The sequence below is a fragment of the Amblyomma mixtum genome, chromosome 6, assembly GCF_055824585.1.
Source record: "Amblyomma mixtum isolate Tamu chromosome 6, ASM5582458v1, whole genome shotgun sequence".
Classification (NCBI taxonomy): domain Eukaryota; kingdom Metazoa; phylum Arthropoda; class Arachnida; order Ixodida; family Ixodidae; genus Amblyomma; species Amblyomma mixtum.
In genome coordinates, this window is record NC_143017.1 from 148470967 (window position 1) to 148495988 (window position 25022).

Consider the following 25022-nt stretch of genomic DNA (forward strand, 5'->3'; position numbering starts at 1 on the left):
CAGTGTTTTTGTGGCCGTACAAACAACACGAACCACGAAGCCTTCGCGGTAGCTGCCTTTTCTTCCACCTTTTCCTTTTCTTGCATGTCGAAGCACGAATGCGCCTGTTTATTTTCTAGCACTACTTTAACCCTGCTTTAACGTTTACTTTGTCAACGGCGCTGCTGAATGTTTGGCTTCCTTGCTACTGCTATACTAAACTATATGTACTAAACTATAAACTACTAAACTATACGGCTCGTTATCGCAGGGCGGCGCTGCTCGGCAAGTCAACTAGTTTGTCGAGGTAAACAAAGCGATCGCTGCGCTCTCCGAATCGACGGAGGGTCCTGGGTTCTGTTTAGGTTCGACTTCTCTCCCGACACGTTTTCCGCCTACGAGCGAAGCAGAGGAGAACTCACAACAGACGCTCCAGTCTAATCCGCTATAATGGATATTTTATCAGCCAGCGCATGTACTCGGTGGCCCTTCCCACGAGTAGATGCCCGCGATTCCGCGTGCTTTGCGCGTTTGTGCTCGCTCGCAGTTAGATACAAACCGCTGCAATTTCGCCGAAGAAAAGAAAGTCTTATTCTCTCCATCCGTATTCGAGGTTTTCCTAAGCCTAACAGCGAGGTAAAGCAGGAAGGAAAGAAGACGGCGGCCAGTAGTGGTGATAAATACACCATTCCTCGTATCGGTGGTAATTAGGAACCGGGTCGGCCAGCGAGCTTTCGCAGAACAAACACTTGCCCCCGTGGTGCGGAAAGCAAACAGCGTGATAGTGGGAAGCGCGGAGATAGTATTTCTTCCACTTTTTGTCGACGTGGTATAGACCGCGTCGGTTTGTGGGCACCGCTGTGCCAGTCATAACACGCAGTCGGCGAAGCCGGGCTGAAGAAGAAAGTAGCGACCACAGCGCTCAGCCTTCTTGAGACAGACGTCGGAGGCACAGCTGGAAGAAATAAATAGAGAAAAAGAAGCGAAGCAGTCATAAAAGGAAAAAAAAAAGAAACAAGGAGGGAATAATGCAGAGACCAAAAGCGGGGGTAGGTGGTCGGCTTCACAAAGCAAACTGCAAATGGTATTGGTTCACCATCTTGACGTGCCCGGTCGCTGCCATCAAGTCCGTAATCCCCATCCTCTAGCAGTCAGGATTCAGAATCTTGCTTTTTTTGTTGATTGCTTTTGGCAGAACGCAACCAACGTAGTGTGGGCACTTAGTGGGACCGCACACAGTAGACAACAGAAAACACCGTGCAACCCGGCGATGATTCTTCTATGTGCTGGAAGATCACTGAACGCGGCTTCCTCTCGATGATCTATAGAAGCTTACCTCATGAGAGCTTCATGATGCTTACCCGTCGAGTACGGAGGGTTTCAAGCGGTCATTGCGGTCGAACGACCACAAAGAAAGCAAATAACCCCCTTTTAAACACTGTAGCTTTACTTAACGTTAAACAAACGTTCGAGTAAATGGCAAATATTAACTTAGATCATGCGGGTAAAAGAACTTTAGTTTAAGCTCTGTGTATAAGTATGAGTGAAATAATAATACGTAATGTTTGTCTCTACGCCTCCAGCATGCCTAATAACGCAAAACATCCGGCACATGAATTGCTGCAGTAAAAGATATCATCTCACGCTCATATCACACCGTGAAAAACGAAAACCTCAACACACATTGGTTGGTCCATTACCTTCCGATTCTTGAGTGAGTTACCTAAACACAGTTATATCTATACATATACACAGTTAAAACTATACCTATACACAGATACTTGAGTGTATTACCTATCTACCTATGCACAGAAAGCCGATTGGGTGCTCACTGCGGCAATGCACTGAATAGGACAGAGTCCACAGTTATGTTATGTATCCTACTTCCCCGCCAGAGTAAACGCTTAGGAGCTTGCAAACATCTCACTGAAAGCTGTGCTCACATATGTATCGTAAACAACCTTTCTGCTTGCGGTGATTTTCGGAGAGTGGGACAAAACACGACATTTTGTTACTTATCGCCCCCTAACTTCTAAATGTGCGATCATATTAATTTGATATTTAGCTGGTATGACCCACCACATGTCCACTACAATTGAGTTGAAGCTTTGCAGATTGGCGTTTTGTAAGCATAAAAAAATTTAGAAGTGAGCCCTTCTGAACGAGAAACCGGTAAAAAAAGCGCGAAATTTTGTACGATACACTACTCTATCAACTCCGCCTCCTAGGTTATTAATGTAAGTGTTTAGTTATTACGACTGGTTTTCAGCCCTTACTTTTGCAGAAGTTTAGGAATTTTCGCGCCCCGTTTTATTAAGAGATAGAGAGAGAGAGAGAGAGAGAGAGAGAGAGAGAGAGAGAGAGAGAGAAAAGGACGGAAAGGCAGGGAAATTAAGAGATAATTATTTGAGCAAGAAGCTGCATGTGAGGCAAAACGGGACATTGCGATGTTTTGCAGGGACAAAGAAAATATATTGGTTTTATTTTATTCTTTAAAGCTTTACCCCTGTTTTCTCGCTCTCTAAAATAGTCTGAACGTAAATGAAAACACTGGCTGTCTAGTGGCGCGGAGAAGACATGAAGAATGCTCTGGATGACGCAAGAAGCGGCGTAACCATCTAGCGTTTTGTTGTCCCCAAAGGCACCCACCGCATAACAGCAATATATATATATATATATATATATATATATATATATAAGGCAGAACCTGCGGAAAAGGTTTTACGAAGCTCAGCGTCGCATTCTTTCAGGCGGGCAAGAACAGCTACTAGTGCAACACATTCTGACAATGGAGCAAGCATAGTTCGGGCTTGCAGACAGTAACTACTTGCACAAAGCATTCTGACAATGAAGCGCGCACTTTCGGTCTGGTCGACAATAACGTTGCAAACCTTGTTTTCATGCCATCGCCACAGCCGAGGTTGCAATGAATGGAATGGCTGGAAGTTTATAAATGAATGCACAAAAAGTGAGCTCCGTGTGCATCTTCACAGTGTTTGCGAGCCTATTCGAATGAGAGACACTGTATCCAGACCTAACGCGACCTCATTTTGTTTCGTGCTTCACTACAGTTTTGGAGGTTCCACCGCTGGGATCTGCGTGTAGTCTGTCTACGCGTTATTTGTGAATTTACTGGCTTCATCGTAACTTTTTTTTTTTTTGGTGTAGCAGTAATTGCTCTTTCCCTCAGCGGTGTTGAACGTGCAAGGGATTTGACTCGATTAGTAGCGCCTGAACACGAGGTTTTGAATGCGACTGCCGGCCAGACCGAACAGTACTCGTGCTTGGCTGAGTAATATAATGATTTCGAAAGGTCGTCTCATTTTGACCCGTACACTTTATCATCATTCCACACGAGGTCGGGCGAATGTTGAGATTCTGAAGTTTTATATTTCATTAAACCTGACCTTTTCAGGGTTAGGGAGCAAGATGCCAGAACAGTAGGAAGTATTCAGGCAACATTTGCTTTTGATACCTGTGAATAAAAATAAAGGCGACGATTTAAAAATTTGTGTCACGCGTTTTCCTATCTAGCACCGCTGGTACGTGTGGTGAGAGTGGGTCATACAGTAAGTGGGGCGATTGGTGAACTTACTCTAAATGCACTTTTCATGTCTCGCTCTTATGAAAGACAAGAAAGCAGTAAGGAGACAGACATGACGACTCCTTCTATGTCGTTCATAAGACCTTGGAAAAAAAATGAGAGGCGACACTTACGCTCCTCCTTAAAGGTATGAAGTGATAGCTTTAATGGATTAATGCCCATATATGAAGAGTTCGTCATTCTCTGCTTAAAGGGGTGGAGACACCAAATTTGTGGTTCGCGCGTTCTTAGTTTCAAACGTTTCTTATGGCTCCAGGAAGCACGATACACACTCAAAGATTCATATATTCACAGTGAATAATTTATTATAGCATTTTTAGGTGAACGATTTTCGGTTTCGGTTTCGGAACGCCGAGTTGTACAGTGACGTCACAGAGGGGGAAGATCAACTGCTTCGCTTGGTCACGTGGGCCCACAAAAGTTGTGACGCACCTACTGCTGCATCGTCTGCTTTCCCACACACGTGCTGACCAGCGCATATGAAAACAAACAACTGCATGTCTAGTCCCAGCAGCTCGGATTCTGACAGATCTGATTCCAACGAGTGAGGACATCGACTTTTTTTTTTGTTCGCACGCTAATATCGCCTTCGCGGGTTCGCGTGAGGATGCGAAACACTTTGCAAAATGTCATTAAGCATCGCTGCGCCGCTCTGCCCAAGCTGCGCCCACAACCGGTGTCACACTTCGCTGCCGTGCAGCAGTACCTGAGCGCTGCTTGGGATGGTGTACAAATATCACAAGAAAAGACAAGATCGCCTTGTTATCAGAACTGTCAGCTATACTCGAGCAGCGACAAAGCATGTCTGCTTATGTTGGGAGCTTTCGGCAACGGCACCGCTCGCGGGCGCTCCGGGCGACGAGCTCTGCTGCTGCCTGGCTGCCGTGGTCGTCGCTAGGCCTGTTCAGCAAGCGGCCGGCGCTTCGGAAGTCGCCTGCGCTATAATAAAAGGCCTACTTTTCACAAATAGCTGTAGTGTTAACAGAATCATCTCACAATAAAATAATAGTATGACCAATCTCCTCGACGCCTTCGGCAGCGGAGCTAGCGGGCGCCAGGCGAGCCGGACCCCGACGTCGCGCCAGCGGCAGCTGCTAGGCGCGGTTGTGAGAAATTTGCTCATATCACAGTTGTTACCTCTACTAGCAGCTCAGTATTGGTCAGCGATCCTCAAAAATGACACTTTTTTCACATTTCTTGTCCCATGGTTTATTATTTACGTCAAGAACACTCTTTAGCTCGCTTTTATGACGTCGGCAGACGGCATCCAGGCTGACCTACCGGCCGGCAGACTCGGCGTACTTCACGTCCGCACAAGAAAATACAAAACAGCCATGCTACCCCAAAGGATGCTTTCTAGATTCGAGATACGACAGCATGACTGTGCTAAAAGTGGATCTTTCGGCAGCGACACTGCCTGCGGCAACGCCGGCCGACGACCTGCGCGCTGGTCCCAGACTGCCCTAGTCGTCGCTAGGCCTAGCTGCTTTCGCATATCGACTCCGCAGCTGAGGGCGCTTCGGGACTGGCCAGCGCTCAGAAACGTGCTCCGCTCGGCACCCCTTTACTGTGAACTCGTTCCATAATAAAAGATATGCTCGATTTCCACGACGTCTTCAGCAACAGAGCTAGCAGACGGCAGGCGAACCGCACCAGGTAGCAGCAGCACAAAACCGGCTATGGGATGAAATTTGCTTGCATCGCAGTCATCACTTCTACCAGGAACTCGGTATTTGCCAACGATCGTCAGAAACGATGCATTTTTGATATTCATATATCCCAGGGTTTGCTATGAACGTGAACAAACAATACTATCGCGTTCTTCAGATGCCGGCGTTCGGCACGAAGACTGGCGCAGGCCGCCCGGCTCCAAGGAGTGCGCCCTATGTCATCATGACGCTGCCGCTCTCCGCGCTCGCATTGGCTGCCGCTTCCCGTCGTTGTTGCCGCGAGCGGCCCGCCGTTGACATCTAGCAGGCCGGACGCAGGCAACGAGCTGCAATCGGACGTTGCGACGCTGTTCGCAACGGCGCGCCGCAAACCGAGCGAGTAGCGGTTAGCAGCAAACGCGGCTCGCTGGTGCGTCGACTGCGCTCACGCGGCTGTGCCCCGCTCATCGTACGTCACTGTATTTTGGTATGACGTCACTAAAACTTTATTTTTCTACACCCCTTGTGACGTCATGGTTGATGGCGCTAGCGATGGGTCTAGATCGTGAGAGTGAGCATTTAGGTAATCTTTGGAACCGAATTAAAATATTTTTTAAACGTTTGTTGCGTCCAACACCTGGCTGTGACTGCCCTTGCATACATAGGAATCCCATAGCAGGCTTTTTATAGCTTCAAAATTTGGTGTCTCCACCCCTTTAAGATTCATACATCCCTGGAAGTCCTAATACCACTCTTGGTGCAGTGGTGCAGCGGTTAAGCGATGCACCACTGCCCCGAGGATGGTTGGTGGCGCCACCAGTCGGCTTTGTGCGAACCAGGTTGCACTTCCCGAGCGACAAGTCCTTAATTTAATGGCTACCTGCCGTTGTTCGCAGTTTGCTCATAATCCGGTGGGCAGGTTGTGATAACGCAACAAGGTTAATTGGTCTAGGTGGCCCACCTGCCTCCTAGGTGGCTTCTCTGGGGATTTTTCGTAGATTTTCCTCTAACGGTGGACGACACCGACGACGACGCCGGATTTTTCTGCGACACGAGCTCCTTAACGCTATCGCGTTAGAAAATACGCTTCGAGTGAGGCCTGGGTCACTGTGTTTCCATTTCGAGAATCAAGCTAATCCGAAGCACTCCACTGCGGCCTCCCTCTTAACCCATGTGCCGCTTCAGCACATGAGATGATACCATACCATATCATACCGCACCATACCATACCATAGAATATCACACCATACCGTTCCGTGCCCGATCCCGTACCGAACCGTACCAAACCGTACCGAACCGTATCGAACCGTACCATACCATACCATACCATACCATACCATACCATACCATACCATACCATACCATACCATACCATACCATACCATACCGTACCGTACCGTACCGTACCGTACCATACCATACCATACCATACCATACCATACCATACCATATACCACTCGTTTTTTTTGTCCTGAATGCCGCGCAACGTCAAGCAATCTCGCGACTGTTCGAAAGACCCACCCCGGTGATTTCTCGTTGTCGGCAGCCTATCATGCTCGGCCCTGAGGCCGCTTATTATTTCCCGTCGTGCGAGAAAACAGCACAGGTCCTGAGTGGCATCAGTGATCCATACTGGCTTCATGCCTCTCCCCGCAGCCTTGTTTTCTCGCTGCCACGAAAATAATCGAAGTGGGGAGCGGCCCCGCCTACTGGAGGAAGGACAAAAGAAACTGCCAGACGACGTCTCGGACGCCGCACGCGAAGCACAGTGTTCGAAATGGTTGGCCTCTCGGCGTTTATGGAAAGAAAGACATGTCACAAGCGAAACAAGAAAAAAAGTCGGAAACCGAGGAGAGATGTAGCGCGGTAATAAGAGCAAACACGCGGAAAGAGCTAGAGGAACAGGTCGATAAAGTCCACAGACCGCTATTGTCCCGCAATTTTTTTTATTCAATTACCCTCCTCCGTGGCGAGGTGGTTCCGTTGCTGCGCAGTTCCACTGCTGTGTAAGACGTCGCGGTATCGAATCCCTGCCAAGGCAGCAGCGTTTCTATGGAGGCGAAATGCATATCTATCCTGTTCTGTGCGGCGTTTATGCACCTTAAATAATTTCGGATGGGCAATATTAACCGGAAATCCTCCACTATGGTGTCTCTTTAAACAAATCATGCGGCTCTCTGACGTTGAACCTCGCACAGCATAGTGTTGTTCCATTCATGATTCACTTCACAAGGGTTGGGTGCGAAACATGTAAGCAGGAAAAGTGGTGCTTCGATTTCTTAGTAGTTTGTTTTATTGCTGCAGTTAGAGTAACAAAGCCCGGCATTTATTTTTATATACGCGCTACCATAAAGGCCTTGCTCGAGCCGATTTTCAGGAGCGCAAGTTACGCCCATCACTTTAATCCTTAATCATGATTCTAGTTGCAGTGTCTGCATGTGGTCAAAGAACAACAACTGCGACAACGACGGAGAGAGCTGTCCGAAAGCTCTGAAAGTTAATTCACTCAGGGTGTTACTGTCGATTAGCGTAATCCGTTGATAGCGAACTAAAGACCACAAGGGCAGCCCAGAGTCACGATTCGCGCCAAAACGAAGCATGCCTGTGGAAAGAAAAGTGGCTCGAGCTTAGTCTGCTTTCAAAAAAGAATCAATGCTTCGTTTTTGTATCACTTAAAACACAGGATTATCTTAAAACACTCTAACTGCTACAAAACGTGGAATGAATAGTATTACTAAAATATGTATCTTGTTCAAACACGAGTGGGAACGGGAGCGATCTTAACTGAAATTCTTAGTCTAATCGAAAATACCGTCACTTAACTATCCTTCATGAAGGACGGCGATGAGCGGTTAAAGGTACAAAAGGTTTATATGCCGAAGTGTGCATTTAACATGTCTACATTAGTTGATTACCGATCGCTAGCAAAGAAAAAATTAAGCGGAATATCGACGCGAACAGCCTCAATGCGCGAGTGGGTTCATGTACGTTTGCTGTCGTATGTCGTTCTTCATGCACCCCCTTTGTCAAAAGTAACCGAGCAAGGGGTTTTTGCCTCCCAACATTATAACGGAGCTGTTACGGCATCCCTAAAGACAAAAGCTGTGAAAACGTGCGGACAAGGGTTCACCTTACTCTACACAGATTCAGAGCTTCAGGGCTGCGATAAGTGTTTTGCTACGCGGCTAAGGAACCAAGCTCCTGCATTCGGTTACTTTTGGCATAGACGGTACATACGGTGGTCTATAAGGTGTCGGTTTGTGCTAGTTGGTAATCCATTCTTGACAGAAAGCGCTTGTCTTTGCCTATTTCTCGTCTTCGTCATTTTCTGTGCGCTTTAGTGTCAAGGGCCGTCTATAAATAAGGTTTCGTTTTTCCCGTCTAATATGAGTTTTCTCAAAGCGCTAGCTAGGGCAAAGCAGCGGGCTGATTTGTATTCTTTTTCTTTTGCCTAGTATCAGTCCGTGTTTATTCCAGAACACAAGAGAACGGCAACAAAACGCAGATCGCGTTGGCACGGCAATGCTGAAACCGAAACTGCTCGCGGTAGAAGCAAATTTAGAGGGAAAAAAAATACGCAGGGAAATAGTGAATGTGCGGCACAATGGACAAGCGCCCATGATGGGTAAACACTCTAATTCCGAGGACATACACAGTCACAATGCAACATTCGCTCCTTGAAAAAAAAAAAAAAATAGAACGCAGGTGAAACGCAGTGCTGAGAATAAGGCGGATAAAATAAACGACCCAAAGGAACCGCTGCGTAAGCTTCTTGCGAATACGAAAACGAGGGCCGCATTCGGCGCCTGTGAAGTGTTTACGGCTGGGGCCTAAAATTTGCTGAACGCCGAACGCCAGAAAATGCATTACCGTCGGCATGTCTCAGTGTTTCTTCTGTAGGAAATTTCGAAACCAACCGTGGGCCTCCCGCACTGCGGCGCGCTGGATCCATGCCAGACAGAAGAAGCAAAAACACAATAAAGGACGAATGAAAACGAACAAAAAAATAGGGCGAATTCCTGGCTTACTCTCTGCTTCATTTCAATTTCTGCTCCACTAAGTACCGTATGCCAACTTCCGTTGAAACAACATTTCCATAATGAGATAATAGAATGAAATACGACGAAGCATACTTTCCGCGGGAAGGCAAGTATTGTGGCGGTCTGGGGGAGGACGTAAAGCAGCAGCAAGCATTCGCAGCGAGGGGTTTGTTTACAAAGAGCTCAGAAAAAATCTGGATCACTCGACTCGCTGGAAAGAACAAAGGATGGTCACTCTAGAAGACCCATCACGCGGGAAGGACTGCAAAATTCGGGAGGCCCCGCTAGCTGAGATGCCGCAAGGGCCAACAGAGCAGAAAGTTGACGGACTAAAGTAAAAAAAGAAAAAAAATCCACTAAACTACGAGATAGGCCGGCTTACACAATGTAAAGAAAGGCAGACTACGAGCGAGAGAGACGGACAGCCGCAACGGCCGGCGGACGGTCGTGCCGAATGCGGAAGGACATCATTTTCCACGGTTCGCTCCCTCTAATCCGCATTCCGCTACGTCGCGCCGGATTGCCTCAGTCCGGACCGCATTGTGTGCCGCCCACCAATGGCCGCCGACAACGACGCAGGCCGGCCAAAACCACAATCATCCCCATCGCGCTCTCCTTTCTTTATTCCCTAGGGCATCTCCTTTCCACGTCTCCTCTTCTTCCCTCATTCCCTAGCCGCCTTCTCTCCACAGGGAGAAGGTAGCGCGCCGAGTGCGCGGGTAAGAAGCATTTTTCTTTTTTCACTGGGAAAGGCTATACCACGCTGCCATCGTTCCTTCCGTCATTTCGGACAAACAAACGGACACCCTTAGCTTACCGTGTACCGCGTTACCGTCACTGGAGTGCCGGAAGCCCGCCCACCGCTAGTCCGCACGCGCTGATTGGTCCCGATGCGGCGGGATTGCGCGCAGCTGCCAGGTACCTGGCGCCATCTGGTACCCACAACGTGATCTGCGGATGTGCACTGACGGCGCCCGAGCGCCCGGCTCCCGGTGCTTTGGTAGCGGTAGCGCTAGCACGATACACGGTAACGCGATTCACGAGACAACCGCGAACGAAACCCGGTCTTAGCTATGAGTGAGAGATTTTCTTTTACTAAATTTTGCTAGTGAAACTTCCGATCCTAGCCTCACAGTTCAGTCGCGCCCCGACACGCGCCGAGAAATGATTTTCCCTTATACTTGGTGACGTCTGCGCTACTTTAGTTGAAAAAAAAAACCCAACTAAACAAACCTACAGCTTCTTTCGTAAGCTAAGCAGCAGTCACGTAGAGTATCAGGCTTGCGTTAGGTCGGCGCTTCCGGTGTTCTACCGGGAATTGCCTGAAAATTGACTACGGATTAAGCAGTTCCAGCTCTTTTTCTTTGTGTGTGCTCCCATCTAGATGCCTTCTGCGCAACTACATAAGCCAGTGTAACTCGCACACACGCGCGCGCAAGGTGCTCAATTCTCCTCTTCAGTTGCAGCCGAAGCAGCCGCGTTCAACCATCCTGTTTGCGACAAAGGAAAAAAAGACCTCTTTTGAATATTGCGAATGTGGGGAAGAGTCGCTTTATTCTTCAACGGAGAGAATAATGACCCAGCGTGTTTCACAATGCTGCACTAATATATGTGGTACAACGCATATCCCGTACGGACTATTACGACCATGGATCATTTGTGTGAAAAGGAGGGTAGAGAGACTAGGCACGTGTAGGGTGTGTTTCACCCTAAGATCTGCATTTTCCATAATGCCAAATCAAAAGGCCCGACATCCGGCTCGAGAATGCGATCCTCTCTCCTTATGGGCCCCTTCACATCTATGTAATGTAATTGATCTATGTAATATATTTACGTAATGAATCTATGTAAATGAAACTTTTTGTTCGATTAATTATCACTCATCAAATACATTTCAATTTATTTCAAAATTTATTTTCACACTATTGCCTATTTTTCTACTATTTTGCCGTACGCGGCTGTTTTCCCGTCTACTCACGTCCGCACTATTACGGCATTTTTTCGACATTTTTTGGCTCTAATTAATTAACCAATCACCCTATAGACATACATTTTTTTGCACAACATCCTCCCATCATCCTCTTTCGATTACAATTACTCGTTTGACGCTGCCTCTTTTGAAAACGTCACAACTGCTGCGGACACGTTTTGAGGACACGTTTTGGTGACACGTTTTGGTGACACGACCCGCCGACATAGCCTAGAAATGCTCTCGCATTAATAAAAAATTCACAAGAAGCGCAGCAGCACTCGAAGCGAGTCAGCCCTGGAGGGGACGGGCAAAAGGGGAATAGAACCACGGCACCGAAATGATACGGGAGAAAGCCGGTGTGGCAACGTCCGAAAGATTACCGAACAGTTCGAAGTTTGGAGCGAATAAAACAGTTTCCGGGAAACTGCAATGCACACTAAGCATTCCGCGCAGAAAATCGGCAATCCTCAATGACACCCGAGTATGTAAACGCGGTTCACAGCCTGGTTTTCCAGTTTAGCTGGAAAACCTGAAGCATCAGAGAGCCCCACGTCTGCACAATAGAAGGGCTTCTTGCTTAATTCTACCTCGAAACGTGATTTCGAAATGAAAATCGAAAGGTGTGTTTCGTAAGTACAAGCCTGAACAGATCGCGAGCTGTGTGACTAAAGTTAGTCAATATTTTATAATAGGGAGAAAAACCCTACCGTCTCAACACTGCTCTCCCCCTTCCACCCCCGCACATTTTCGTGTTTCACTGGTTATAATGCCCAACACCCAATCCGAATCCAGTGGTATGAAGACTTTTGACTCCGGCTGTACATCTAGGTGTCTGCGCGGAATGCCCGCTTAACAGTGACGAAAGAAACTCCGGCGAAATGGATCAGTACTACCGTAAATGAGCTACCGAAAAGTTCTGCTTGCTTATAATCTTTTTTGTGCCGACTCTGCCCACTGTTATCCTATGCGCGTCACCATATCCAGTATGCTACCTAAACCTTACAATGGTTTCGCATAAACTTCTTTTTTTGGTAACACACATGAGATAGCTGGGCGTTCAGAATATGCTCTCTGCGTCGTGCATTAACTCAACCGCAGCTTAATAAGTTCACATATTCATCGGGCCCAAATCCTTGCGCGTCGTGACCAACCGGTTGGCCACACTTAGATTTTCAGAGTGCGACGTTGCCAACCAGTCAACCTCCGACGCAATCAACTTACTAGAACCGACAAGAGATGGCAGTAGCAACCTGTAACGTGTTTTCTGCAAGCTTTCTGACAAATCGCAGCTGTACCGCGGCTTCAGAGCGCCACCTTGTGTTCGTGCCGCACAGCTATAATACATGACGTGACCCACTGGTGACCCACGACGCAGTGTACGTATTAAACATTCTTATTTAGACTTTGACTCGGTGAAGAGTAGTTCGGCGATGTACAACGAGCGCATCGACACCAATATAAAGTTCTACAGCGGAGAGTGAAGACACATGGCACAGTACCGACACAGGACAGGTCTTGTCCGTCTACTCTGTGTACTTTGCACACGCCATGGTGTGTCTTCACTCTCCGCTGTTGGAATTGTTGGAATTTAAGTTAGCAACACGAATAAATCAACCCCATGCAATGTTTTATTGAACACACTAGTGAAATGTGTTTCCTAAAACAGTTAAAATGGCGAAAGACGGTCCCCGAAGGACGAGGGCGAATGACTTGGCTCCCGGAGTTCAAATTGCTTCCTCAGGCAATGGCGTGTTCCCTTACCAAGTGGGCCGTTAAAGTTTGCGTTTCTGCCCTTGGCAACTGTATCGGGCTCGTTGCTTCAGCCAGCGCACTGTAAGACGAAGATAACCAGGACACAATCTCGACTTTTTTTTTTTTCTTATCAAGGGCAAAGCGGTCAGCCGATTGGTTTCTAGCATGTTCCAGGGCGTGAACCTCCGAAAAAAGCCGCTTTACGTGGTCACGCTGAGAAGACCAAGTCTTGGTTTCACTTCCTTTCCATACTTCCTTTTCTTCTTCGTCGAGAGAGCTTCTGGAAGTACGCATACAGCGACACCCACCGACCGCTACCGGCACGCAAGCCAAACTGCCAAAAGTTCCGCGATAACCTCAAAGCCTCCCTGGCGTAATCTGCTCGTCCTTCAGACCTGTCCTCATCCGCCACCACGCCACACTGAGAGCAAAATATGAACCGCGCAGAAAAGCGAGAAAGACAAGAAAAAAAAAATCATGGAAGATAACAGCGTTTAGCCTGTCGTACCCATTGCGCCCATCTACAGAGGACAACTTCGATCCGCTGGCAGTTCTGCAGAGGGAAAGGAGGGGGTTAAAGGAAAAGGAGGCAATGTCCTCCTTGCCCCGACCTTTTTCCGGGAGTGGGAGGAAAAAAAAAAGTAGGATCTGCGGAAAAGGCAGCGCAGCTGGTGCATTTTGACCTCCGGTGCAACGGGTCGGGGTTGGCGCATGTTTTTCGTCGCTCGATTCGCCTTCATTATTTTTACGTTTCGTTTCTCTCGCGGCGGGCCAAAGGCGGACAGTTGGCATTTGCTTATTCTCTTCACATCTCCTCCTCGAACATTAGAGCCTCCTGACGGGCAAATAACGAACAAAGCAGAAAGAACAAAATAGCAAAGCGCCTGCAGGTCTATCCCGGTGGCGCTGCGTTCGAAAGAAGAAGGAAACCGTCCCCATAAAGAACTGTAGAGAGTCCATGGAACCATATTCAGAAGAGGCCGGAACGCATGCGAGAAAAAGAAAGAGAGAACGGAATATCTTTTCAGCGGTAGTAAAGAGGAGGACTAGGTGTGACTGCTGCTATCATAGTAGTTTTCCGGAAAGAAAAAAAAGACCTGTCTTCAACTAAGAAAAAAAAAAAAGTCCGGAGAGGATAGTTCTAGACTCCCCGCAAGAGAGGCTAGCGACTGTCCGAGAAACCGGATAGATTTTTTTTTTTCCCCGATGGCAGAAAAAGGCTAGAAGATCCGAGTGTGACAGGTAGCTGTCCGAGTGGAAGCATGCTGCAGTCGCCTGCCTGTCCGTCCTTGTTCGTTCTTATTTCCAGGACGAGTATTATGATTCGCGCTGGCGTTTAAAGAAGAGTTGGGGAAACTTTTCATTATCTCTCATTTCTTCTGGGGCTTCCTCTTCCGATTGACGTCATCCTCAATGAGAATTGAGATGAATTCTTCCGTTATTTATTTACGTGTATGTCGGTATCAGTGAGTGGTAGTAAAAATGCGCTCACCCGAGGGAAAGAAAACTACACATCTACGTTTTATACAGTCAACGCAAACAGTGAAACGGAAGCCATTGTCGCAGCTTGTACCAAAGTGAGAATGAAATATAGTTTTCGTTTTGTGCAACTGTAACAAACGTTTCTACTGTATTTCGTGGTTCCGCGCTTTTTTTTCTAGTTCACAGTAAACTTTCGATGCGCTCTTATCTCTTAATGCGTTCTCATTATAACAAACTTTTCTCCATGGTCCAGAGGTTAATTTCTATCGTAACCGTTTACAGTCTATTGCTCACTCGGACTTTCAATTTTACCCGTGTAGAAAAAAAGATTTTTTACACTTCCTTATTTTACTTTTAAAGCAGATAGCTTGCCCAGAGATACAGAAATGCCCTTCTACAAACGCAAACTAGCACGATGTAAGCTGCTTTAAAGTAATGTTCAAAACTAGAAAGAACTACGCAGTTGACAGATCACAAACAAGCTCTAACGATTAGAAATCGAAGCAGAGAATAGCATGTTACCCCCTTTAGGAAGAACGACAAAAATAGCTTAATAAGAAGACAGGGGAGGCGCCGGCGTTTTCCTTCAAGTGGGCATTCGCTTAAACGGCAATAAAAGACGTCGCTGGCAAAGTTCGAAGATTACTTTTCTCCGAACGAGCGCAAAAGAAAAAGAAGTAGAAAACAGCTGTGACATTTTACGGCTGAGATTGTGCCGAAAACTGAAGCCGCATTTATTGCGTTGGAAAAAGGACTGCAGTTTTCTGTCTAACGAGGGCCTTGATCGGCGATTCTCAACATTTTACAATGGGCTCTAGAGCGAAGGCGATAAAGGAAACAGAACGGAACGTCAAGAAGGGAGGCTCGGCACTAAAATTCGAGCAGCCCCTGCTTCAGAAGCCGTCAAACCGTAAAATCGGTGCCGTAAAGGGCTTTACGCCGGACTGCAAACACCGTTGCACAGTGTGCTGGTATCGCTAGCATGGCCTGCGCTGTACGCCGCTGCTACATGGCACGAGGTGTTCAGTGAGCACATAGCAAAACTTGAGAGGCATGAAACAGAAACGAAGCAGGCAGTGAAATAAAAACAAATACTTGGAACCAAACCCGATCTTCGGGGCCTCTCAAGCAGCTACTTTCCAGAGCATTATAACCTGAACAATTCTGGCCCAGAACTTTGTCTTTAATGTGAAGCTGCAACGCGCACAGCCAATGTAGCCAATAGGCGAAAAAAATCGAAGCACCTGACGGTGCGGCAATGGGGGTAACTTAGGAGACGACATAATTGCGACCGCGTGTACGCGTACTTAGTAGGCTGGACATGCGTTATATATTAAGGTCTGTTAGATGAAAAGTAGAGAACCAATAAAATATTTGAGATATTACGTTGACGGATACACCGCTTTCCACACTGACAGGGTTCATTTGCAGTTCTGCAGACAATATTGGTTTGCCACATGACCGCAAATGGTCCATTTTCATTGGTCAGAAGTTGATCACGTGATCTGAGAGCGGCAACGTAAGCGAAATTTTCTGTTGTAGCAGACACGCTACTGCTACCATTACTACCGTTTTTTTATTATTATTAAAGCAACGATTGTGACGAGATCGTAAGCGCTCTGGACCTTTCCTATTGTTGTATTCTCTGTATTACGATTTGCCATCCCTTTTCACACATCGGGAGCTCAAAGACATTACTCATTATCAGTCATGTATTTAAATCAAAAATAATCAGCTTTGCAATACTCCCAAAACTATTTCGTCACTGCTCGATAACTGGCCAGCTCCGCAGCCGGTACCAGGCCAACACAACAGCAGCAATAAGAACAAGCTCCCCGATGCAAAGTAGCAATTAAAAATCATAAAAAAACTTGCAGTTATCTTGTACGTAGCTTCAAGAAGATTTCGAATCACTTATTAAAATTTCGCCCGCTAACTTAAACACCAGTCATTGCGACACGCTCATGGTAGCTCTTGGTGGTAAACTCTTGACCTCCAGATAGTACTGTTTTCCAAAGCGTGATTAGAGCAAGGGATAGATAACACGAAACTGCATCGAAAATGAAACTCGTCCTGCTCAAATCCTTGATTTTGTCTTCAGAGGTTATTGCTCCTCTCTTTATGGCATCGCCCTTACCGCTTCCGAGCTCGGCTATAACTTTCTCCGCCTGTCAGAACGTGAATCGAGGTCCCCGAAACTACAGACTTTGATCCCACGCGGATTTCTCAAGAGGGCGACAACAGCGTACGTCGGGATAATCACATCGCGTGCATAAGGGACTTTTAGCCTAACGGAAATGACACCAGAGATCACAGAGAGAGAGAAAAAATATCGCGACATTATTAAAGTGGCATAGGCGGTAGGCAGAGAGCAAAAGATGGCGAAATAGGACCGCCGACATATCCCAGCCGTCTCCATGTCCGCAGGTTGTTCCGTTTTTTTTCTTTACATTTTCCTCGCATTGGCGTTCCCTCATTGTCCAACTCCAAGAGGAGTCGATCTCCGCAGTACCTGTGCACATTTCCTGCAGCGATTCTCTTTTTTACTCTTTACTTCTATACAAGATTGACTTCAGGACAGAACCGAGTGCGCCGGTGGTACGAATATCGAACTCATTTCGAGCGGCCCCCTTATCTATTACACAGCGCTTATCTTTGTACGTTCGCGTACGCCCAGCCGTATCCCCTCGGGAAGGCCTGAAATTGCATTAGAGGCTTCCACCTTTGTGGGCGTGGCAGGAGGAACTCGAGAGATATCCGCTGCCCCAGCGAAAGCGGGGCGGGGGAGAGAAGAGAGAGAGAGAGTGAGAGACGCGAAGAACAGGGAAGACTTCAAGCGTTTTCTCTGAGGGTAAAAGACGACAAAGAGAAGGCATGGAGATAGTGCCGAGGAAGCAGATCCCAGATGTGACATTGTGTCAGTGACAGTTCTTGACTCGGCAACGGAAGCGGAATGAGGATGAAAGGAAATAAAGAAAAGGCGTTTCAATTTCGACCGCATTGTTCGCGCTGACGCGCAGCCGAGCTGACACGAGGTTTGCACCCTCCCCCCTCCCCCCCCTCCCCCCCCCCCCCCCCCCCCTTTCCTCCTCATCTTCTTCGACAGCGTTGAGTTCTGAGTAGAAAACCCTATTAAGTTACAAAGGAACAGGGGAATAGGTACTTTGTTGCCTGAGCTTGAGAAGAGGATTTTATCTCGGCGAAGACGAAGCGCTCTCATCGGGAAATAAAATTAAAAAAAAAAACGGTTGTAATAGCGCGTAGCTGTTCTCGCGTGGAAAACGTACTCTCTGTGTTGGACGTACGATTGTTGCCTTTGGATCTGCGAAAGGAAGACTTCCGGCTGTCATCGTCGGTGATAAAATATTTGTTTTTCAATCCTTTAGTGTCCCCCAGGGCTATTAAGCTAGCGGGTACAAATAATAAAAACACGCTTCTGAGGGGCCAATAAGGGGGAGAAAATAAGGAAGGAACCATATAAAGTTGTAAAAGGTGCTTACATTCCCTCATTATTCGTCACTATAGAGTGGGGTCGAATTGGCGGACATCGAATTGGCACACCAGTGTAAATGCAGTTTATAAGATATTTGTAGATCTGCATCATTATATCGCAGGAGAGCACATTGTTAAAGTATGCAGAATTCGGGAGTCTCGCCATGCGAGGAGAAGAATCAGGCCTTTCTTTCGCTTGTATACCACACCTGCCTCGGCAGAAATGATGATGAGTGATGCATCTGTTGTCACCTTAGAGAAGGCACCCTGCTAAAGACAAATACCTGAACAGAAAATAACAGGACGGGCGCTGCATCTCAATTGAAGTTTGTTTGAAAATAAACAAGACAAAAACATTTGTCATGAACAAACCGAGCCCATGACTGATTTACAGAACCCCGGTTCGATTTAAGTGCCAGTTCTTACAGGTTCTGCAAGAGCCTTCTGGATGCGCGTACACATGTAAGCGCATGTTATTAGCTGGTATGTTTTTCCCCTACTTTTCATCCTGTCGCGAACATCATGATCAACAGTGGCGCCGTCCTTGGTAATTTCTCCACAGGAAAAATGCCTAGAACCAGGTTATACTAGTTAATGAGGAGTGCTCCTTTCTAACGCCACGCTAAAACGCTTTCCCCTCTTCTACCTGAGTGCTAAATTCGAAAAAAAAAAGATACAAATAAATCTGCTTGCCCATACTCCGTTTCATACATAGCAGGCAACGCTGCCAAAGCTAGCGCGCCTGTTCGCGCAGGCTAAGGCCGCACGCACAAAAATTGTTCGCCATACAACCACAGTGATCGCATACATACTTCGTGCGACAAATCTCAAGTACCGTGAATGACAGCCTCCTGCCCTTCATTTTACCTCTCTCCATATTTTCGTCTTGCGATTCGTCGAGACTTCAAGAAGAAAAAATGACTTGTGATGCTATGGTACGCGGCCCGTAGAGCGAATCACTGTTCCTCCATCCGCGTCTAAAAAGTAGTCCACACTCGGTGAAAACTATAGCCAGAGCGCCCGAACACTGAGCGCCTCATAGCTTTGAGCGCGATTTTCAGTGCTACCACTTCGTTTTAAACCGCTCTTTGCTTTCGTTCAAACACTCACCGAGGCTGCAAGAACAAATTTTATGTGGCGGAGTAATATGGCTTCGTAGACGCTCTACTTCCGCAGCCTCCGCAGCGTTGCCTGCTATGCGTGAAACGGAGTTAAGGAACAACAATCTTACATCACTTGACGAGAGCCTTTGTTTTTAGAGCGTTAACTCTAATACTTGCGTTATTCAAAGTCGCGTTAGTAAGAAACACAAGATCATTAAAGTGGGACCAGTGGGTGGTACTACTGGTACACAGATTGTGGACCACCTAATTGGAGTAGAATGTACGGAGTGGTATCAAACGATTCAGCGCGTTACGGAGCATAGAATGCTAGTCGAATGAAAGTCTATCCCTATACTTAAACGAGGGAGCTGGGAAGAGATTCTTTTGGTGGCAAGTTTTCTATGTGCTGGTGAACAGCAGTGGTTACTAGTGCTGGCTAAAGTCGGATCTGGTGTCGACAATTTATTTCCGCTTGAGGAAAATACTTTTGAGCTGTCAGTCTGCTGAATGGTAGAACTCATTCGCCTGTACCGGTGGTGTTTGTACGGGCACCAAGGAGCTGAATGGGAGATCCCTTCCAAGGCAAATAAAAAGAGAACTATTGGGTCCAATAGGAGTTTTCTATTGGTTGCAAGTGTGTATTTGGAACCATGAAAGCTCCAGTTGCGACGTTTCAATCAGACATCTAATTGGTTCGACTTGGACTGGCCTACTGAACATAGGGATTTGCACAGACGACCTTCGGTTCCCCAAACCGTGCATTCTTGAAACTTCAAACGTCCATTACGGCTTAACTGACGTAGGACATTCTAAGTGGTGTCAAACGATCTGCCTTCTTGCGCAGTGTATGATGATATGAAAAAAAGTAGATATCCAGACAAAACGAAAAATTTGAACCGGATATTGCGAAGATGGCGAAAGACGCAATATTCGCTCGATATTGCTAACGCTCGATACTCATACGCAGCCTCAGCATTTGGTCTTTTTTTCTTCCTAAGGCCCTGCAGGCGTTGATGCAGCCCCGACCGAACCTGTGGGTGAAAGTTTCCCGCGAGGGGTCAGCCACATGCCACCGGTTCACAGTGGTGGCATGGGCCCCAGCACGTGGCACAAAAACCAATCCCGTTAGCCATCTCGAGAGATTGCGAAAGGAATGCCTCGGTGTGAATGCTATCGGCGATGAAGGCCCGCAGACAATGCGGGAGCTGTTTTGGCAAAGGGTTCCTTTGCGCGGCTGCCGGCTCTAAGGCGGCCGAGGACAAAGGCATTCTCTCCTCGGTGCGGTTGACGACCCTCGCTGGCTCAGAAAAAAACACTGCGCCTGAACTTTTATTGTGCCGTGTTTGTCTAGTATTGCTTCACAGAGTTCACGTTCGTCTTGGTATAGTCCCAATCCGATATTAAGAACTGATACACGAAAAGAACTAGGATATTGCTTAATGTTCCGCAGTTTCAAATAAACATTAATGCGCTTCTTTGCTTTAAAGGAAATCCTTATGAAGAAATGGGGCAGCATTAGCTGAAAGCTTCGGGAACATGAATGCAGAGCAATTTCAACTACAGCTTCTCATTCCTTTTATTCCGTGATGAGAATGTCAGAGCTTGTCTTTCCGAAATCAGGCTCACGTCGCGTACAAGTGAGACGCTGCAAGAAGATAAGGAATTGAGATTTCTTGCTTGCTGTGATGGTCGTTATGAGATAAAATGGCGTCCCCAAGTCGTGATATGTTCACTTACTATTTTTTCTTTCTGAGAGCATTGAAATGTATTTTTTTTTTAAGATCTCCAGCAGCACAAACCACAGCGCGCCCAGTACGGTGCTTTCGGCATCCTTTCAGGCCTAATCTGTGAAAATACCACGATATGGAATCTTTGGCATCTTTGCAGTTTTCGCAAATTTCTTGGTAGACTTAACCATTCCAAAATTATCCTGCGACCAAGAGAATGCTACGTTTGTAGAATGGTTCTAGATGTACAGGAATACTGAAGGAGCCGATTGAAAGAGCATATTTAAGTCTTAATCAGGAGATCTGGTGCGATAATTAACGCCTGCAACGAAATCTTGTTCTGGGTGAACTTTCAAAAGTCGCAATATGAAGGGAATTTTCTCTGCATGACGGCGCGCCAATCACTCATCGCTTTGTACTACCAAGTGGCATTTAGGGTTCATACTGGAAACGATGACATCGCTGCTGAGGAGGACAGCCAGTGTTCCCCTAATTAATTATCATCGCAGCGGTGTCTTAGTAGTTTCAGCATCTGCCTCGTATGCAGGAGCTGTTGGAATCAATCCCCCGTGTTTCTGGGTACCCGCCGGTTTCGATGGATGCGAACTTTCTCTTGTACTGGTGTTTGGCTAAACTGGGGTGCAATGCTTGGAGAACTGGTCTTTCTTTGACCCCATCTTGTGTCGACAGAAAACACCTTTTAACATGGGTCTCTTTGTACGAAGGTGCCCTTGCAATATTAAAATCCATGACCATGGTCATCCAAGTGTAAGTTCAACAACATCAAACGCCACCGCTCACGTTACAACACCACAAATCAATGTCACCCTAATTCTCCTGCTGTCGACAGTCTTTCTTAGTGGGTGTAAGCAAGTGGAAGGGTTGACTCTGAACTTTTCAGGTACGTCCAAGGAACAAGATTTTCTTTTAGGCCCTGATGCAGCGCTCCAGCAAATCCCCGCACACTTACAATGCTGGTATTCTCTATGAGCCGTACAGCAGACCAGGCGCTAACGCAGTGAACAAGAAACGTTTGAAAAAAAGGAGAATCCCGGCGCTTTAAACCAGTTCAGCCGACAAAATCCTGCGCACAGCATACGAGACAAGAAACTACAGCGCGTACTTCCAAATAAAATTCAATTTTCCCGACAACGAATACACTCAGCAGACGGGAAGGAAATGAACAACCTATAGTGATGCAAAACCTATATGGCTAAGCAAACTCAGAGTGAAGGTTGTTTGTTCGTTCCCTGTCTGGCCTGCTGTATATGATCCGTACCATGAAAAGAATTGTCAGCTATAAGTGAGCGTTTGTTTTTGTCTAGTTTGGTCCCTCTTTGCATTGCGCGTCGTACGCTTGTATTGATCACACCTTACCAACAAGCTCCAAAGAAGAGCGCGTTAACATTGCTGTTGTCCTTCAAGCGCGGTTAAAGCCGAGACCCGTCAACACGGCTCAGCGAAGCGCACCGTGCAATGCGACCGGTCTGCCAAACTCGACAAAACCTGATTGGATCGTCCTCCGTCCACCTTAGCCACTGTTGCATGCACATACATGTATGCGCAACCTGTGTTTAGAATGACTTAATATGCTTTTACACTAGGTTCTGTTTGAATTTCTTTATGTCGTACACTCCTGCCTAAGGCCTTAAATGAAGTCTGGCAGTATTTGCTGATAATTTCAAAGCGCCTGTGCATAGCAGAGTTTAACAGTTTAACCCATAAACGATAATATTTGCTAGCCCTGTAGTAGACGGATTCGGCTATCGAAAAACGACACGTGGAGGTACTATCCGAAAAAAAAAAAACAGACCCGGATTTCTTTGCAAGGATGAAGGCTCAAGCTATGGTTCTTCATGACCAACAAAAACAAAAAAAGGAACAGAAAGGACAACGACGTATTTCTTACGCCGGGGTGTGTGGTCCGAAGTCCGTATGTAACATAGCAAAGGTCTTGAGCGCCGATGTGGCAAAGCTTGACGTAAATGGTAGACTCGCCTTCTAAAATCTTTACGATAAGCGAAGCCGTTCGACCTCTGCCACTATTGACGTTGATTGACACCTTCCGCCGCTTTAATCGACGGGACGTCGAGTTACTGTGAGAGAATGAGACTCACCAGAACGTAGACGGCGAATGGCATGACCGCGGCCGCGACGAGCAGGTCGGCGAACGCCAGGCTGACGATGAAGTAGTTTGTGGCGGTCTGCAGACTGCGTTCTTTGTACACGCTCAGGATGATGAGGATGTTGCCGAAGACGGCCAGGAAAGGCAGGATGACCAGCATCAGCGCCCAGTAGACCTTTTCGGCCGGCTGCTGCTCCTCGGCGACGGGCAGCCGGGACGCCTCGGTCGACGATTCGAGCCAGGAACAATTGCGGCCGCCCCCACCGCGGGTGTCCCAAGAGCAGTTCACCCCACCGGCCACGGCCACCACCAAGTCGCCCGTCCAGTTCCCAGTCGAGTTGGCCAGATCGGCCGCTGCCGAGGACAGCACCAGCGTATCGTTCTGTAGTGACGCGTTCAACAACGTCGCTGCTGCCGCCTCCAGCGTCGCGTTGTAAGGCGCCGCCGTAGTCAGAGAGTGGTCCATGGCTAGTGCAGGCTTCAGCGGGCAGTTAGAAGAGGAACGGTCGGTGCCACGGCTTCCATTTCTTTATGGCGGTCCACAAGGCTCGACGGAACCGACACTGCAACTGTTACCCTTCTCGTGAGCAAGCGATTTGCTTCGCAATTCAGAAATCTTATCTGCTCGCTAGGTCGCTATGTCTTAGGCAGACCGTGGAGAAACGTCGATTTCAATATGCGGGACTGTCCTTTGTCGGGGAAGCACGGATGCGTCGAAGCACAGCTAGGTGAAGGTGCCTCGGTCATAATAACGCTGACATTAGGCGTGCACGCGAATAAGGATGACTTCTGTTTTCCTACAAGGAGCGTCCGTAACGCCAAGTTGTGAGATGCCGGATGCTTGCCCGATCAAAAATTTAGGAACGCCTGAGCAGTCTCATTGATGTCATTGCCTGGAGAGGCGAAGACAGCGGTGGCCTCACATAGTTTTGGGGCAAGATGCTTCGGCGGCGAAAGTCCAGCGAGAAGGCGCCATACGGACACTTGAACGTCGTAAAAACTGTAGATAAAGCTATACGGCTAACTCGAAGGGACTGGAAACCTTCACAAGCGTTTAGCGGCTGCAAGAGACAGCTTTCTCCTCACACAGGATTCGTGCAGACACAAAAGGACACAGATAAAGAAAAAAAAGGAAGGAAAGGTCGCGCCTAGCCACAGAAAAGTGGGGGCGCACGCCTTACTCCTCTCCGCGGGACCAGAGTATTAGGATCTGCGAAGCGACGCCTCCGGAAAGCAGGTGGAGCTCGCAGTACCCACCGCCCACCGGCGCGGAAGGGTTCGTTAGCTGGCAAAACGTTGCTCCCTCTTTTTCTTTCTCGGTCCACCCCGCTGTCACCGCGCAAGCGCGGGAACGCACTTCACAAAGGCCGGACGGGCGGCGGAGGGCAAGGTGCGAGAGGGCAGCACCAGGGCTCTGGCAGGAAGTGGATCTTCGAGGGAAAAGCACAAATGGAAGGTCCACAGGAGGAGCAGGATGTCCGGTCGCTCTCTCTCTCTCTCTCCTTTCTTCGCTCTTTTCCGAACGACTGTTGCTTGTGTCGCTAGTTGTGCCCGTCCAGGTCTTGCTGTATCGACTAGTGCTGTTTCTATTGCCGCAGCTGCAGCAGATGCTGCTACTTGTGCGTGGTCGACGGCCCCACGGTCCTGGATGGTCGTTAGCCGCCGTGACTCTCGGACCGACCGCTTATTTCACCGTTACTCTCCGAGAGAAAAAAGTGAGCGGCCGGGATAGAGCGAAAGGGAGAAGAACAGCGAAAGGAAGCTGGTCGGGCCCGGGACGTTTCTCGTCGCCGCTTGCTTGCTCGCTTCGCCTTGGTTGAGGCAGGGTGACTCCTTTTCGGCTCGGCTGCTCCTTTTGTACCCACGACTGCGCACGGCGGACGGGCTCCCTCTTTCTAATTAATTTCCTGCGGGAACAGACAGGGAAGAGAGGGAGGAGGAAGGAAGATGGAAAACACAGAAGACAGTGTCACTCCCGAGGCGTAGAGAAAAGAGAAAAGAAAAATGCGTAGCAAGCAAGCAGGGAACCAGAGCTTGTTTTCGAGGGAAATCCTGCTGCGCGGCGTCGAACATGCAAGAACGGAGCCGGAACACAGC

General features: G+C 47.8%; 1 protein-coding gene across 5 annotated transcripts in view; it reads right to left on the reverse strand.

The window, feature by feature from the left end:
- The window catches only part of LOC149340733 (dopamine D2-like receptor), a 564508-nt gene that overhangs the window by 226732 nt on the left and 312754 nt on the right, over window positions 1–25022 (reverse strand). For all 5 annotated transcript variants that reach the window (XM_089549571.1, XM_089549570.1, XM_089549569.1 and 2 more), the window contains one exon: window positions 22918–24832. In XM_089549571.1, the coding sequence (XP_089405697.1) occupies window positions 22918–23391 (474 nt within the window). In that variant the 5' untranslated portion in view covers window positions 23392–24832. The remainder of the gene's footprint in view (window positions 1–22917; window positions 24833–25022) is intronic.